Source organism: Sceloporus occidentalis, unplaced genomic scaffold (genome assembly GCF_023333645.1).
Source record: "Sceloporus occidentalis isolate IW3139 unplaced genomic scaffold, rSceOcc1.0.p SCAF_416, whole genome shotgun sequence".
Taxonomy (NCBI): domain Eukaryota; kingdom Metazoa; phylum Chordata; class Lepidosauria; order Squamata; family Phrynosomatidae; genus Sceloporus; species Sceloporus occidentalis.
Genome location: NW_028317396.1, coordinates 226,522 through 242,470, shown reverse-complemented (window position 1 = coordinate 242,470; position 15,949 = coordinate 226,522). Strand labels below are relative to the sequence as shown.

General features: G+C 43.0%; 1 protein-coding gene across 1 annotated transcript; it reads right to left on the bottom strand.

The window, feature by feature from the left end:
• Window positions 1-7,314: 7,314 nt before the first annotated feature.
• On the bottom strand, window positions 7,315-14,003 carry LOC149272808 (serine/threonine-protein kinase pim-1-like). Its single transcript, XM_089506701.1, has 6 exons — window positions 13,919-14,003; window positions 8,827-8,927; window positions 8,541-8,591; window positions 8,006-8,369; window positions 7,710-7,886; window positions 7,315-7,493 (listed from the first exon to the last, which is right to left on the bottom strand). Exons 1-6 carry the CDS (start codon window positions 14,001-14,003, stop codon window positions 7,315-7,317), a joined length of 957 nt encoding a protein of 318 aa, XP_089362827.1.
• Between the last annotated feature and the right edge of the window lie 1,946 nt (window positions 14,004-15,949).

Below are 15,949 nucleotides of genomic sequence, written 5' to 3'. Positions count from 1 at the left end.
ATAATTCTGCGCACGTGCAGAACGTATTCGGAATGAAATCGGCACTGCGGGATTGTGGTCCCGAATCCCGCCGTCCCACCGAGAAGCGGGACAAAGGTAGAGCTCGATGGGACAGCAGTATAGAGTGGTTAAATCAGGACTGTCTTGCTCAAAGTGGGACAGTTGGGAGGCATGCTTCTTTACCCGCGTCCCCAGCTCCTGTCCCTTGCAGGAGATGCGTCTGGCCAAACACACCTAATGCTGAGACGCCACAGACGCAAGGAACTTACCTCCAGCATTAGAATTCCAGAGGGTCTAAGGAGACCACCGGTGGACACGTTTGGTGCTCCCACTGATTTCCATGGGAACGCTTTCCTGCTCAATAATTAACTGCCTTCCACAGCCAAAGCGCAGGGAAGGCGTTATGTTGTATTTGTGTAAAAAAAAAATTATTTCTTGTATGTATTTACAAAATTTTTTATATATTTTTTCTGTAAATAAGAAAAAAAGAGGGGTTTTTTTTCACCAATTGCCTTTTTTTATTTTTTTTTCTATACTGAAGGTGTTTTTGTATCCTCCAGTTGCTTTAATGGTGGTTAGGAATCTGTTGGCAGTCTATAAATGAAATGTAATATATCGTATATCATTATTCAGATTCTGCCGACGTGCTTTTTCCTCCAAGGGGCCCGGCAGCTTATTGTGGGAGTGCTAAAAGCGAAGCCCCCCGATCCATGGATCTGTCTGATATGAGGCTTTCATCCCTTGAGCCCTTTCCTAATAGCCACTCAAGTTGTGGACCCAAGAAAAAGACAGATGTTCTGTGAACGAGACTGACACGAAAAGGAAATATCAGCAAGACGAAAGATCCATTAAGATCAATAATGCATCTTCAAACTCCATTTCCTGCGAACCCAGCTGGAGATGTCCCCCGGGAGCCAGAAACGTTCGAATGATCTCTCGATAGAAAACAAATTCGACTGGAAGGGTAGCAGAAGAAACGCATGAAGAGAGGACACGGGAGATGAAGATTTATCTGATGGGAGAGAGATATGCGATGAATAATTATTCCGCCATACGATTAACGTTAAGAACGTTGATGGAACGTTGGCTCGGCAGACGACGGAAACAATAAGTTAAAAAAAAGTAAAAATTGGGGAACAAAAACTAATGATTTTTTTTTTTCCCAGGGGTTTCTTAAGTATATTCAGGCTCGGACACATGGCATGTGTCAAGGTGCAATGAGGGCTGTGAACACACGGCAAGTGAAAGAGTGTGCGGCCGTGCGGATCCAGCCGGTGGCGGCACGCTTATACCATTAGGCTAGGTACATTTACCTGGAATATCGGATTCTGTTCATACCATTTTTTTAATTCTCTGGAATGGGAATCTCTTTTTAGTCCGCGAAGAACACCCATTAAAATCTGATCTCAGTGCTTGGCCACGCTAGAAGAAACTCTCATTAAGTAGGACCTTGCACATCCACGGGTTTCACGGAATTAGCGCGTCGGTAGAACACAAACAGAAGGAGACACAGTTCAGGAGAACTGGTGACTCATCTGTTGACTGGCTCACCTGTGTTAAATCAAGCATCCCTAAATGCTTTTAATTGGTATTTGGGATCCTCGGTGACTCGGTAGAGCTCCTGATGACTCTGAACTGGATTTTCTGGCAGTTGTAAAGGGAATAATAGATTACGAGAAGCATATCTGTTTCAGAATACATGTCAGATAGACCCACTGTTTGCCCACGGGTTGACCTCTTCTTCAGTTGACCCTGTAAGCCATCATCGCACAGCTGGTCATGGTGCTATAAGCTTGTCTCATCGTGTGCTCATCATTCATACATCCAAGACTAAAGCATATTTTTTTTTTTATAAAATGCGAGCTCGCTTGGCTGTGATTCATCCTTCTCGTAAAGAATGAGTAACTACGCTTTGTCATCCCTTTTTACTGCATAACCTTTTAGGGCTCTTCGAATCCTGTGATCTCTTTATATCCGATACACAAAGCGATGGAGCATGGAAACACGAGATAGATCTTAAAGGGACAGCAAAGAACCAAATGCCAACCTCAACAATATATTTATTTAATATGTGGATAAAACTTTCTGTTTAAAATTTCATTTATTTCAAATCTTTGTGGCTTGGGATAGAAAGAAAGAGTTTCCCAAGCAATCTTGAGCAAGTTTGTATCTCACAGGCATCCTGATGGCCAGACCCATATATATGCTTAACTTTTAACTTGTGTTTCTGTGTTTTTAGAAAAGAAATCAGCAGTGGAGATGTGACTCTATCATATCAGTAATATATAATTGTTCAAATATATTTTATCCTATTTTTTATAGATAAGTGCTGCCTAGATCTTGGTTTTGAGGTCGTCTGAAGGACAGTCTGCATAGTTGCTGATCTACTAAGATAGAAAAAAGCCTTTTAACAAGTTTCAAAGTCCAACTTAGTCCTCCTAGCCAGTGAAGCTCAACTATGCCAGAGCCCGGAGAGTCCTCGAAAATGCATTCAGAGTTTCCACATGTCGTTCAACCCAAAGACAATTTGGGCAACACTTGTGAAGCAAGTACGTTGGTACCAAAGGGTTACCTGCCTCGGACACGGTGCATATATACCGTATTGGCTCGGATATAGGCCGCCCCCGTATATAGGCCGCACCCTAAAAGTTTGGTGCTTTTTTAAAGAAAAAGTTTTTTTCTTTAAAAAAGCACCAAAAAAACATGCTGCCACTCTGTCTCCCCCCCCGAGATATTCTGCCACTGTCCTCCCTCCCCGAGATATGCTGCCACTCTGTCTCCCCCCCCGAGATATTCTGCCACTCTCCCCCCCCGAGATATGCTGCCACTGTCCTCCCTCCCCGAGATATGCTGCCACTCTCCCCCCCCGAGATATGCTGCCACTGTCCTCCCTCCCCGAGATATGCTGCCACTCTCCCCCCCCGAGATATGCTGCCACTGTCCTCCCTCCCCGAGATATGCTGCCACTGTCCCCCCCCCCGAGATATGCTGCCACTGTCCTCCTCCCTCCCCGAGATATGCTGCCACTGTCCCCCCCCCCGAGATATGCTTTCACTGTCCTCCTCCCCCGCCCCCCCGACTTACCGGAGCAGACTCCCGGGTGTCTTGCGGGGCCGGCGGGGGACATCTACGCAATACGCGTATACAACTTCCGGTGTTCCGCGAAGGTGTGTACGCGTATTGCGTAGATGTCCCCCGCCGGCCCCGCAAGACACCCGGGAGTCTGCTCCGGTAACTCGGGGGGGAGGGCAGAGGTAAAACGCATCGTGCGGACGGTCCGCGCGATGCGCTCAGACAACCTCCCGTGCCGGCACCCCCCCCGTGGAAAGTGCTGGCAGGGGAGGCTGTCTGAGCGTATCGGGGAGTAGGATACGGGTCCCCTGCACCGCTGCGGGGGATCTGTATCCTAACCCCGCTGCCTGCCCGGCGCCCGGGACTGCATGTCCCGGGCGTCGGGCGCTAGACCCCGAATATAGGCCGCACCCCCACTTTAAGGACTTAAAGTGGGGGAAAAAAGTGTGGCCTATATTCGAGCCAATACGGTATATATATGAATTCTGAAACTGTTATTGATGACTCAGGGTGTCTCATTTTACTTGTTTTCCAAAACATTCTGCAGAGAATCCCGGTGACTCAGATGTTATCTACAGAACGTAAGGAAAGGCATCATTCTCAGTGATAAAGAGAAGAATTATTCTTCATGTTCTGTGTGGTTCCTACTACGATAAATCCGTCTGAATAGTCTGCTTTGCTTTTTAGACAACATATATTCATGGAACTCATTGAAAGTAAAAAGTTTTTTTGTGCTGGAATATGGATAGTTTTGAGATATCCTGACATTTGATTTTTTTCAAAAAATTTGTTCATTAATATTTAAACATTCCATATTTTACTTAAGGTGTGACTTCCCTATAACAATTAATTCCCTATAATAATTAAAGGGGTGATTATTTGTTCCTACAGATACTAGTTATTAGTATGGGACAAGATGCAAGGGAGTAATGCAGAGGTCTAGGTCATCCTCACTGTGGTGGGATCATATCCAGATCTCCAGGTCATCCTCACCGTGGTGGGATCGTGCGTAAATCTCCAGGTTACCCTCACCGTGGTGGGATCATATGCAGATCTCCAGAGGTCATCCTGACTGTGGTGGGATCCTATGCAGATCTCCAGATCATCCTCACCGTGGTAGGATCGTATACAGATCTCCAGAGGTCATCCTCACCGTGGTGGGATCGTATGCAGATCTCCAGAGGTCATTCTCATTGTGGTGGGATCCTATGCAGATCTCCAGAGGTCATCCTCACCGTGGTGGGATCGTATGCAGATCTCCAGAGGTCATTCTCATCGTGGTGGGATCATATGCAGATCTCCAGAGGTCATTCTCTTCATGGTGGGATCATATGCAGATCTCCAGAGGTCACCCCGACCGCGGTAGGGATCATAAGCAGATCTCCAGGTTACCCTTACCATGGAGGGATCGTGTATACATCAATAATATCTAGGTGTCTTCATTCCCCGTTGGACATCCCCTAGCACAGTTCATACCTCCCCGATACTGCCATTTTTCTAACACCTCTTAACCATCCAAAACATAATAATTTATACTAATAATACCAAGTGCTAAACATTAATTGAAAAGGATACTGCACCTCAACAAATAATTTGAAGCCGGTTTAACCGCTATAAACCAGCAATGACCATAAAATAAATCTCCATCAACCGATTTTCCTTTTAACAGCATCCGTAAAAATCGAAATTATTAAACTTTGCTGAAAATGATAAATGCTTCCTTCTAAAAATCTGGCAAGCTGTTAAAGCATGCGGTCCTTTAACTCCCCCGCTTACCATTCTCCCCGGGCAATTTGTTTTTTCTCTCTCTTTCTGTCTGCTCAGGAAGTGTTGACTAATTTCAGCTGAATTATTGATTTGCTTCCCTCCTGGACCACTTAGCACAGGCTGTTCTCTCAAAAGGTTGTAGGATGTGTCTGCTTTCCTTGGAAGAAAGAAACATGTATACCCATTCACATATGTAATTATAAATATATTATATAGGTGTATTTTTCCTTGTGTGTTTGTCTTCAGAATGCATTCTCACATATCCTCTATTTTAAGCTTCGTGTGATACAACCAAAGTTTCAGGAAAGGAACCAAGATTGTCGGTAAGAGGAACGGTGCGGTAACCTCTGTATGCTTCAGACAACCACTTGGGGTGACGGTGGTGGTCATCTTACCCCCCAAACTATATTGTTCCTGCTCATAGGGTCACTTTGCACCAAAAAGCAACGGTGGTCTTCAAGCTTAGAATTAGGTTCCTGGCTTGGGTGATACAAGCAACACTTGGCAGCGTCCAGTTTTGGACATGGGTTCTTCTTCCAGAAGGCTGTTCTCAAGGTGCGGCCATGATTACAGTCTTTAGGATTCATAAATTTATAACCCTTGTGGTCTTCTCCACTGGGAATGCGAGCGGCCAACTCACAGGCCATCGACAATAACAACACAAACCCAAAAGGACTAGACATAGGTCAAAAGATGCAGTTCAACTACTGGAGATGCCCAGGTTAGCCTTCATGTTGGGTTCCTCGACAGGCATAGACATCTGTAAAAAGCGCTTGGAGGTCTATGGTTTCAAGATGAAGATCAAATGGTCTTAAGCGCAAGGAGGTAAAAGATTTTTAAAAAAGGAGCCCTCGGTTGACATTTAGGAATGCAACATTCTAGAATGTTTAGCTAAAACCCATCTTTCATACTGTGCGGCTTGGTCATTATTCCAGTTTCAAATGTAGCCACCTCTCTGTTCCAAGCCCCCAATCACCGTCTCTCATTCTACAACTCAAAACGCTCACCACATGATGTAGGTACGCAGTTTACTCATACTCCGAATTATGAAACTCGATAGAGGAGGCAAAATACATAAGGATTTTTTTTAGAAATGTTTTTATTAAGAAATCGATAAAACTAACACTTAAATAAAACTGAAAAAAAGGCAACAATTTTATCTTCAGAATGTAACAAAGATTTTATAAATACCGTTCAGTTCATATTTCAAATGGAAGAAAAAAAATAAAAATATATATATATATAAATTAAAAAAAGTCAGGAACAAACATGGTGTTATTTGTTAAATTAAATAAATTAGGACATGACCAGTGAACACTGTAGGTACATTGTACCCCAGATAAACCTTTAACCCTTTTGTTACAAGAGGGGGCTCCAAATGCACTTAATGTTGCATACAGTGTGGGAATGATTAGTTAAGTTACTATCAACCGCTGCATCTCATAAACAGCTGATAAAACAGGTTCATTATATGCCGGGAAGAACAAAAAAACCCAATGGCCCTTTCATCACTTTAAGACAAGGGTATTTAAAACGGTCCAGTCTGAACATTTCATTAACCCAATGCTGCATTTTTAACTTATCTGCCAATATCACACACAGCTTCTATTTAAATTAGTAATTGATATGGAGAAAAAAAAATAAAATAAAAATAAAAACACAACAGCACTGATAACATTCATTGTAAACCAGTTTTGAAAACACAGTTGCTACTAGGTGAAATAAGGACACATCCGTTTAACCAGAGAAAGGCGTCTATGGAGTACATGTTTAACCAGCATTCCTGGACAATACAAGTTCAACCAGTAATACCAGTGTCACACCAGTTTCCCTGAAGAGGGCTTGCCTTAACCCCTGCCGCTCGGTCGCAGACCCTTCCCCACACCCAGCAGCAAGAACATTAATGCATACGCAGCACCTTCAAACATCCGAGACATTCGGTTTTACAAGAATGTCAAACTAAAAAATGAAGATAAAAAGACAGTCGAGCTGCTGGAGATGGGGTGGGGGGGGGGTTAGGGAATTTGTCTTATGGCTTTAGTTTTCTTTTATATTAACAGATAGGATGCATGTTGAGAAAGGGATCATCCCTCCCATACTGGCAGTACGTGAATGCACATTCAAGACGGTCAAGTATCTGAAGATGTTTAGAACTAAAAAAAGAACTCTGCGGAATACAGAGATGTGGGTACAATGTGTTTCTTGATTGCTAGTAGAACATCGCGGACGGGCAAGCCCCTTTCGCTCTCCAACACTTTCCACGTGAGTCTATTTCAGGGGCCTCGTTCAAGAAGTCCACGGTCTGAGGTCTCCTTTCTTAGATCCCTTTGAGGTATGCTGTAATGGGACAGCGCCATCTGCCCCCTGGGGAATCCAAGCCTCCAGACGCACAGTTCCACGCTAACCCATCCATACGAGGGCTGAGCAACATTTTTTTCCCTTGTGTCACTCAAAGAGTGTCATTTTTTTTTAGGATCACAGACTCTCCTGGCTCGTACTGCTTGGCTCTTTGTCTAGTTTTCTTGATACTTTGTTTTTGTCTTTTTGATCAAGTAACTTTTCTTGGGACATCCATGGATGCGACAGAATCTGTTCCAGGGATGGCCTGTCTGAAGGCCTCTTGGACAGACACCACTCAATAAGGTGTTGACATTCTGCAAGAAGCCAAGAAAAGAATATCAGCAGGTGGTCTCTCAACATACAACCAAACCATAAAATTGGACCATGATGGACCATCATTTCGACTTTTGGCGGTTTTCCTCAAGCAACCACTAACAAAATGTAAAGGAGTTTTAGGTCTACACACTCTGTCCAAGCCATTTTGCTTGCTTCACACACACGCTAACACGGCAATGCGGAAGCAATCTTACCTCTGGAAACCCTGCAGCGATACTGGATCTTGCCCCTCAAGATCTCGTCATCATGTTCGAAGGGAATGTCCCCGCAGACCATGTCATAAAGCAGGATGCCAAGAGACCACACAGTAGCAGAGCAGCCGTGATACCGGTGAAAGCGAATCCATTCTGGTGGACTGTACACTCTAGTACCTGCAGAAGAAAAAAGGATTCACAAGGAGATTTAGAAGATGTGGTTCCACCTTCGTCTTCTAAAAATTGTAAAACAGTTACATGGGGTTATTATAGAAGTCAATAAAACCACAACTAACCATCAAAGTCCGTGTAAACTGCTTCGCGCAGTAAGGCGCCTGACCCAAAGTCTATCAGCTTCAGCTCGGCAGTCCTGAGATCAACCAGAATGTTCTCGTCTTTGATATCTCGATGGACGACGTCGCAGGAGTGACAATGCTGGACTGCCTCTACCACCTGCCGAAAAAACTTAGAGGCCAGTTCCTCGCCCAGAGCTCCTCTCTCGGTGATGAAGTCAAAAAGGTCCTGTACAGGTTCTGGTCGCTCCATAATGATGATGAAGCCGTCGGGTCTCTCGTACCAATCCAGTAGTTGGATGACCCCTCGGCAACCAGTGGACACCTTCTTCAAGAGGTAGATTTCCAAAGGAACCAGAGTTCCATTCTGTTACAAGATGATAACAATGTTACCAAGCTGATCAGCACAGAACATTCCACAGACAACAACCCCCCACGCTGACCATTTACATCACATGCCCACTTCAAAGGGCCACCATCTAAACCCCCAACTATCACCGCCCAACCGAATAAGATAGAAGCATTAATAGATTCTCACCATATGCTTTAACTCGCCAATCCGATCTCTGGCCACATGTTTAATTGCCACCTGCAACAACAAAAAAGTGACCAAATTTAATAAAAGTTCAAATTTCGCAACATTCTTGACTTAAAAGTTAGTTAATATCCACGCAGACCGCTGATGTACGAACTAAAAGGGAACCTCCTTGTTACATACTATCCAATTAAAGTTATTACTTCATCAAAGGCAAACCGTGCCGGATGAGGGACAGAAGACAGACCCATCATGCAGAAGATTGAGAGACGATTAAATCCATACTTACAGGTAAGTTATCAGCAATCCTCACTCCGGAATACACGGTGCCAAAACCGCCCGTTCCAATAACCGGTCCCACTCGGTAGCAGCTCTCAAACGGTTCCTTCACTATAAAGAGAAGAACGTTAACAGGTTAATCTCCGATTGCCACCACGGAAAAGGATCTCGATCAAAAGACAGGCTTTCCCTAATACCTGGAATAATATTTAAGGCAGACACCGCAAGGATATTCATGTTTGCAGGCGAGGTAATGAATCATCTCGCACGGGTCTAGTTACGAGAAGAGAGGGTCACGCAGACCCCCATACCATGCTCGCAATTCGTTTGATGATCTCAGAAGGCAGGAGTATTACTCATTGTGATGCGTTTATCGAAGGTATATGATCCGTGACTCATGATGCAGAAGAAAAAAGCCTTTTGCTCTGAAATGGTCATTTAACTTTTTTTTTTTTCATGCTGGGGGGGGGTAGTGTTGGTAAGCGATGTATGAGATGGGAGCCTCCCTGCAGAGCACGCAAACCTATTTCCAGCTCTGCGGGTATCCCGGGGAAACCCCTCCCTCAGGAGGAGACCACCCCACCGGCTGCGCCTCCCACCCACGCAATCCATGCTGCAGCCTCCGCAAAGCCCTGCACATCCCCCCCCGCAAATCAATGGATGCAGCGTCGCTGCAGCAGGTAGAGCCCTGATAGCAACCTATGCATGCAAAGAGGCACTCGGGAGCATAAACAGCAGGGACGGGCAACACCGGGAAACAAAGGCTCTTCTGCAATTTCAAGATGAAATTACAACAATATACATAGAAGGCAGATCGGCCCCATTCAACTGATCAACCCATTATCCCTGCCATAAAGACTCAAACATTAATCAGCCTTTGGTCTCGTCTTAGATTCAGGAGCCATATGCCTATTCCATGCATGTTTAAATTCCCCACTGTATTAGCCTTCACCACTTCTGCTGGGAAGCTGTTCCACGTATCTACCTCTCTCAGTGTACTAAAACTATCCTTCGTTCCATCTAAGCCTCTGACCCTGTAGTTTTATATTATGTCCTCTTCTTCCAACATCTCCTCTCCTAACGTTAATTATGCACAGATCACAGCGATCACGTTTTGCCTTCCCTGCACATGCAGCACGGGAACACCAAATCCATTCGCTGCAAGCGCTAAAAATAAATCCGAGGAGCGCGGCATACGCTGTAGCGTCGCGCAATAGGGTTAACATTGAATTAAGCCGCTGTAACCCAGCCTAGTTACCTCCAGAGGGAGTCCCCTGCGCTGCAGCTGCGGGGAAGCCGGATGATGAGGGAGCAGCCGTAGGAGAATGCCGGTAATAACATCCAAGCGCCATGTGAGGCTCCGGGAAGCGTGACTGGGCAGCTAGCAACATTATTCTCTTCGCGTTGGTTAGTTGCTTGGTTTTATCCCCAAAATGCCGCGTGCAGATCGCTCCGTGTCGCCTGCCCCACGCGTGCAGCAATAGCCGGCAGAATAACGAGCTCCACGTGTGGGCTACACACTTAGAAATTATCTATTTCTCTCTATGTATATGAGCAGACCAATCAGCGCGTAGAATCGGTTTCGGGTAAGTACGGCTTCAGCCAATAGAAATGTCCCTCCGGAGCTCTATTCGCGCGCTAAAGGGGGCAGAGTCTCTCTGGTAGCCAATCATAACGAAGCGAGGACAAGTCATTTAAATGCAAAGGAGGGGGCAGGGCTAATAGTATTCAGCTATTGTCTTTTATTCAGAGCTGGACCCGCCTTTTTAAACAGTACTAAACAATGTGAGGTGTTGTGTGTTTTTTTTTTGGATTGTACCACATGCGTTGGGGGTGGTTTTATTTCACTAAATGGTAATTAAGTAACTAATCACGTGAATTGGTTTCTGTGTGTTTACAGATTGTGTTTTTATAACACATCAGTTTGCACTTTTCCAAACCAAAAGTCACTCGATTCCTGGAATCATGTACAGGCATAATGGAGTAACCCCCCCCATTACACATTCCTATAGGGTGAGAATGGGTTTTAAGAGAAGGCGCCAAATGTAGGATCACATGGTCTGATTACCCACACACAGGGAGGGTGTACAGGGGTCTGGGCTGGGTGGTCCATGAGACCTTAAATAACCTCTCATACAGACAGTAACCCAGCATTCTATTCTCGTTTCTTTCCATTATAAAATAAAACATGTATCATATGTAACAAGCGGCACGTATGACTTTACAGATATATTCCATATCCACATGAAATTATATTTAATAAATAAATATAATTATCTGATATAATATATAATAAATTATATCTATATTTCTTCTAGGTTTTCCAGTAACCGTTTCTCACGGGAATACAATTTCAAAGGCGATGTGGATCCTCAGGAGAGATTAATGGGAGCCCTGACAGGTTCTATTAGTTACTGATTTAGCGGTAAAAGAAAACCTGAACCCGTGGCGGGATTACGTTTGTTACTGACGTTCGTTCGGGATCTACTGACGGAGGGGCCTATTACCCTCTGAGGCTTATATTGCATATATAAATATAATATATATTTAAATACACATGTGTAAACATATATATGTAAATATATATGTGTAAATATATGTGTAAGTATATATGTAAATAAATATGTGTATATATATATATACGTATATATATATATATATATATATATATGTAAATCTCAGTTCCTAACCTTGAAAAAATAATGTGTGTGTGTGTATATATATATATATATATATATATATATATATATATATATACACACACACACACACACACACAAAATCACATTATTATTGCCTATTAACTATTACTCTTTACCTACGAGATGCCTATGTTTTATAAATACATATAGACCAGTATGTGTTAATTTGCTTTTAGCTGCCAGGCGGTGCTTTTTAATAGATGAGGCTAACCTTTTTTTTTCTCTCTCTAATGTGTTGCAGGCGCCAAAATTGACAAATGGAGGATTCCCCCTACCGATCTCAAAGCGCGAGCTTTCCAACCTACGTCTATATTTAGCCCGGGTGCCTGAATACCCTGCTTTAACCAACCGTTTTCCATATGCAGGCTTCCAGGTAACAAAAAATAAATAAATAAAAAGGTAATAGCTTCACATGGAGCAAATCAAAATGCGCTAGTGTGAAACATTCCTATTTGTAATGCTAATTAGCTGCATAACCGCTCCTGCGTATGTGTATAAATGAACAGTTTGTTCAGCTTAATTTAACCAGCAGCCACTAGGCGCCAGACATGAGTCCAATGTTGTTAATATTCTTGCCAGGTTTGAATCTCATAGAAATTATGTCAACCCCCTTATGGAACGCGTATTAACCCCTTGATACCTCCAAGGAACCCATGGCATGGATCTGTCAAGGTTCCGATGCCATTTACCCCTTTTTGGTGGCAGTGGGGTGCCTATTTACATAAGCCAATCACGCTGCACTGAAAATGGTTAAACATCCGTGCATATCTTTGCCTAAAAATGCAAAGACTTCAAACAATTTCAACAAAAAAAAAAGGTAAATTACCTGCCATAAATGTTTATTTTTATTACCGTTTCCCCAAAGCAATTTTTTATTGCACAATTTCATAAGCCTTTAAACTTTGATTTCTAGAATCCATATTAAAATGTTTATCAACGTTCCGGAAAAAAACAACAACAACAGCAGAAAATTTGTATACAGCCTAAAGCGTGGTGGGATTTTACCATGGGAACTTCTCTTTAACCCTGTTGGTGGCTTAGGGCTATGCAATGCTTTGTAAACCCCCCGTGACATTTGTAGGCGTTCAAACTGGCTAATCGAATTCTTGCACCATTAAGAATTCAAGAGTCCGCGTTACGCAACCAAGCATCTTATAGAATCTTAGCTGCTATATGCAGGTCACATGAGAATCAGATTATTGTATAAAGCATTATTGTATACTGCGCTACCGATTAATAGGGGAGCTACGCTAATGTCATAAACATACCAAAAAATGCATTCAAATGCAAAAACTGGAGCATTCACAGGACTTTCCACAATCAATCAATGGTTAAATGTATTGACACAAAACATCAACGCTTCAGAGTTATATATATATATATATATATATATATATATACACACACAGCTACAGGAGGCTTGCCACTTAATAGAATCCTGTGATGTGGCAGTCAGGGAGTTAATGTTTGGATTGACAGTTAAAATAAATTAGAATAGGGTTTCTTGTGCTTTTTATAACACAAAAGGCCAGTGTCCTCCTGCCTATGACGGTAGGTTTTAAAAATAATGTGCGCACAAAGGATTTTTAATTCATACGATGCCAAAAGCCTGCGTAGAGCCTAATAAGTTCGACTGCTTTTTTTCAAATTTTAGGCCCGGATTCTATAAATAATGGCACATATCAGCTGCTCCTACACGTCATCCTTTCTATCAGCCTACAGCGTATCAACATATGACACCAGGCTCTTGGAAGCCGGGAATGGGAACCCCTAGATATCACAATATAAACATTGAACGAGGGTACAGTGTGTGTGTATATATATATATATTTATATATATATCAGTGCTTCACGAAGGTGTGGAGCTGGGACATTCTAGGACACAAATAGCTTGTAATTTGCAGAGCTGCTGATGCGATGTTCCCGGGTTTCCCTTCTCGTTAACTAATTCAGCTCCCTTTTAGAAAAACCCTTTATTTAAGAGCTGGAAAACTCAGGGCATCAAAGCCTTTTCCGAAGGCAGCCTGGAGATCACATGATAATCCAGTATTTTGGTTAGAAAGGGCTTGTCAGTGTCATGAGCTGATTCCAACCCCCCACCTGCATCCCCCTGTTCTGCACCGGTGCATGTGATGCAGAATTCCTCTTTTATGATACATGCTGGGAAGGGGATTCTGAGTAAATATTTAGGCAATCTTGTGATCTGAAAGCCCCAGCTGTGCATTTCATCTCATTACATTAACCCTTTGGACACACAATTACCATTCCCAGTGGCTACCCGTAGGTAAAACACGGATTTATATAATCTGATAAATACATTTTATGCACAGAATAACCATTAACACTCTTTCTATAGTGAACACGTTCAACAGAGCAACAATGTAGCAATGGGATTCTTACCAGCTGGAAGATCATCTTTGGGGAACACGGAATTCAAAAGATAATTGTGGATCTTCTGGTGATAAATGACTTGTACCGACGACATGGTGGCAAGATGAACAGGTAGAGGTATTAGCCAAGGGGGTCGCGGTGTCTTCAGCGGTGGTTTGGTTGCAGGAGTTCCCACCTGACACTTAAAAGAGTCCTAAACTGGCAAAGTCCAAGGCTTGATCAGTCCTCTAAGATAGCTAACATTCACATTGAGTAGGTCTCAAGGACTCGGCAACATGACACTGCTGACAGAGGCGAGGGGAGGTTCTGCGAGTGGGTGGACGCTCACTCCCACTATAGCCTCCCCCTACAAGAACGCTCCTTCCTCGCCATCAATGACTAAGTATGGAGCTGCATGCCTTACACAAGCACAGCGTACGGTTTCATAGCAATGTTTTATGTGTTCCAGCGAGTACAACTAGAGGCAGCTTCTCCCCTTGCACAGGAATATTAGAGCACCACACTGTTTTAGAACGTAAGCTCTGAGGATCAGGATATTCCATCTCCTAAACCGGCGTTTGGCTTAATTCGTCATCCCTGTAGTGTAAATTTAGCAAATCGCACAAGAGCAAAAGTTCTGACTCCCAAGGGGTAGATAATCTTAGTTCGCTGTGTGCCAACATCATTTTTTTTTCTCCAACCCTGTAAATGGGGAGGAAAAAAAAAAAAGTATTTTGGACTGTTGTTACCTTTTGCACAGTAAAAATGCCAACACATTCCAAAGGGCAAATGCTAATAAGCTCTAATTGGAGAAAAAGTCTTGGGATTGTACAAGAACTGGGACAAACGGCAGCCACCGTTGAAATACTACCCTGTGTTCACACGTCAAGGGCTAGAGGGGGCAAACAATGCAACACTCTGGAATTTACTGGGTTAAACATTAATAAACAGCTGGAATTGGTGGTGTCTTGGGGCATTTAATCAGTGTCTTCAATTTTCTTAACCTTAGACTCCCGTCTTTTAGTAGCTAACTGTTCCCCCACTACGGAAGCAAAATACGTATACTGTATCAAATATTTGCATTATTATTATTGTATATGTATAAAATATTTACATAAACAGATATTACCGCTGACATCAGCACATTTTTTTAACGATCAGTATATACCGGTATTACTAGCCCAACGCTCAGGCGTCTCATCACATTCCTATTAATCACCAGCTCAACACCATATGACTTCTAAGCACATATTTGAATCAGAAGAACATTATTACATGAATGTCAAGTGACTTGCAGTCTTAAAGTGACCCTGACCTGTACTGTCTCATCTAACAGACATCAACTTTTTTTTTTTTTTTTCCCCAAATTAAAAAAGAGATTGCAAAAAAAAAAAAAGCTGCCCACACACAGAGAGAATGTGAAAACATGAACCAAATGGAAGATCGTGAGCAAAGACTTGGCACCGGCAAAACATTATCAGTGTTTATTTTTATCTGAAGCTTTTGATCTACAATAACCTCAGATCTTCCCTGTTATGATGAATGCAATGTACTACTGCTGCCTGTTAAACCTCCGCTACATGGCAGCGGCAGGGTTAAACCCATTGTTTAGATTACAATTTAAGGCTGTAGCAGCCAGACGCTAAGCAGTTAAATTGTTAATTTGTATCACTAATGATCTAAACTTTCTTTCTTACAGCAAAAGTCCGGGGATCTTTGGTATTCTTGGCGTATCAATCAAACAGTGTACCATTCTTTCATATGGCATTTAAAACGTTGCGCATATTAGATACACAAACTGAAGCCACTGTATAAACAGTTTATTCTTCTGACCGCACTGACCTCAGAACATGAGTGGTATGGCTGCGAGAGGTCAGCGGGGACAAGAGCGGAGAGGTGTTCATAGCAGGGTCTCTGGTAAATCCTACATGGATTCCTCTCTGATTTTCTGGCAATCTACCTGCCTGTTCTCAGCTAATTGAGTTGTGTTTTGAAGGCAGGTAATGAATTAATTCATATCGCACACGGACTGCATGCAGAGATGCTCGGTACCGTTAGAAC

Excerpts from the sequence above, each read along its gene's own strand:
- LOC149272808 (XM_089506701.1), bottom strand. The coding sequence starts at position 14,003 with ATGTCGTCGGTACAAGTCATTTATCACCAGAAGATCCACAATTATCTT. Across the intron at positions 8,928-13,918 it reads CAAAGATGATCTTCCAGCTG|TGAAGGAACCGTTTGAGAGC; the intron begins GTAAGAATCCCA and ends TTCTCTTTATAG. Across the intron at positions 7,887-8,005 it reads AGTTTACACGGACTTTGATG|GTACTAGAGTGTACAGTCCA; the intron begins GTTAGTTGTGGT and ends TTTCTTCTGCAG.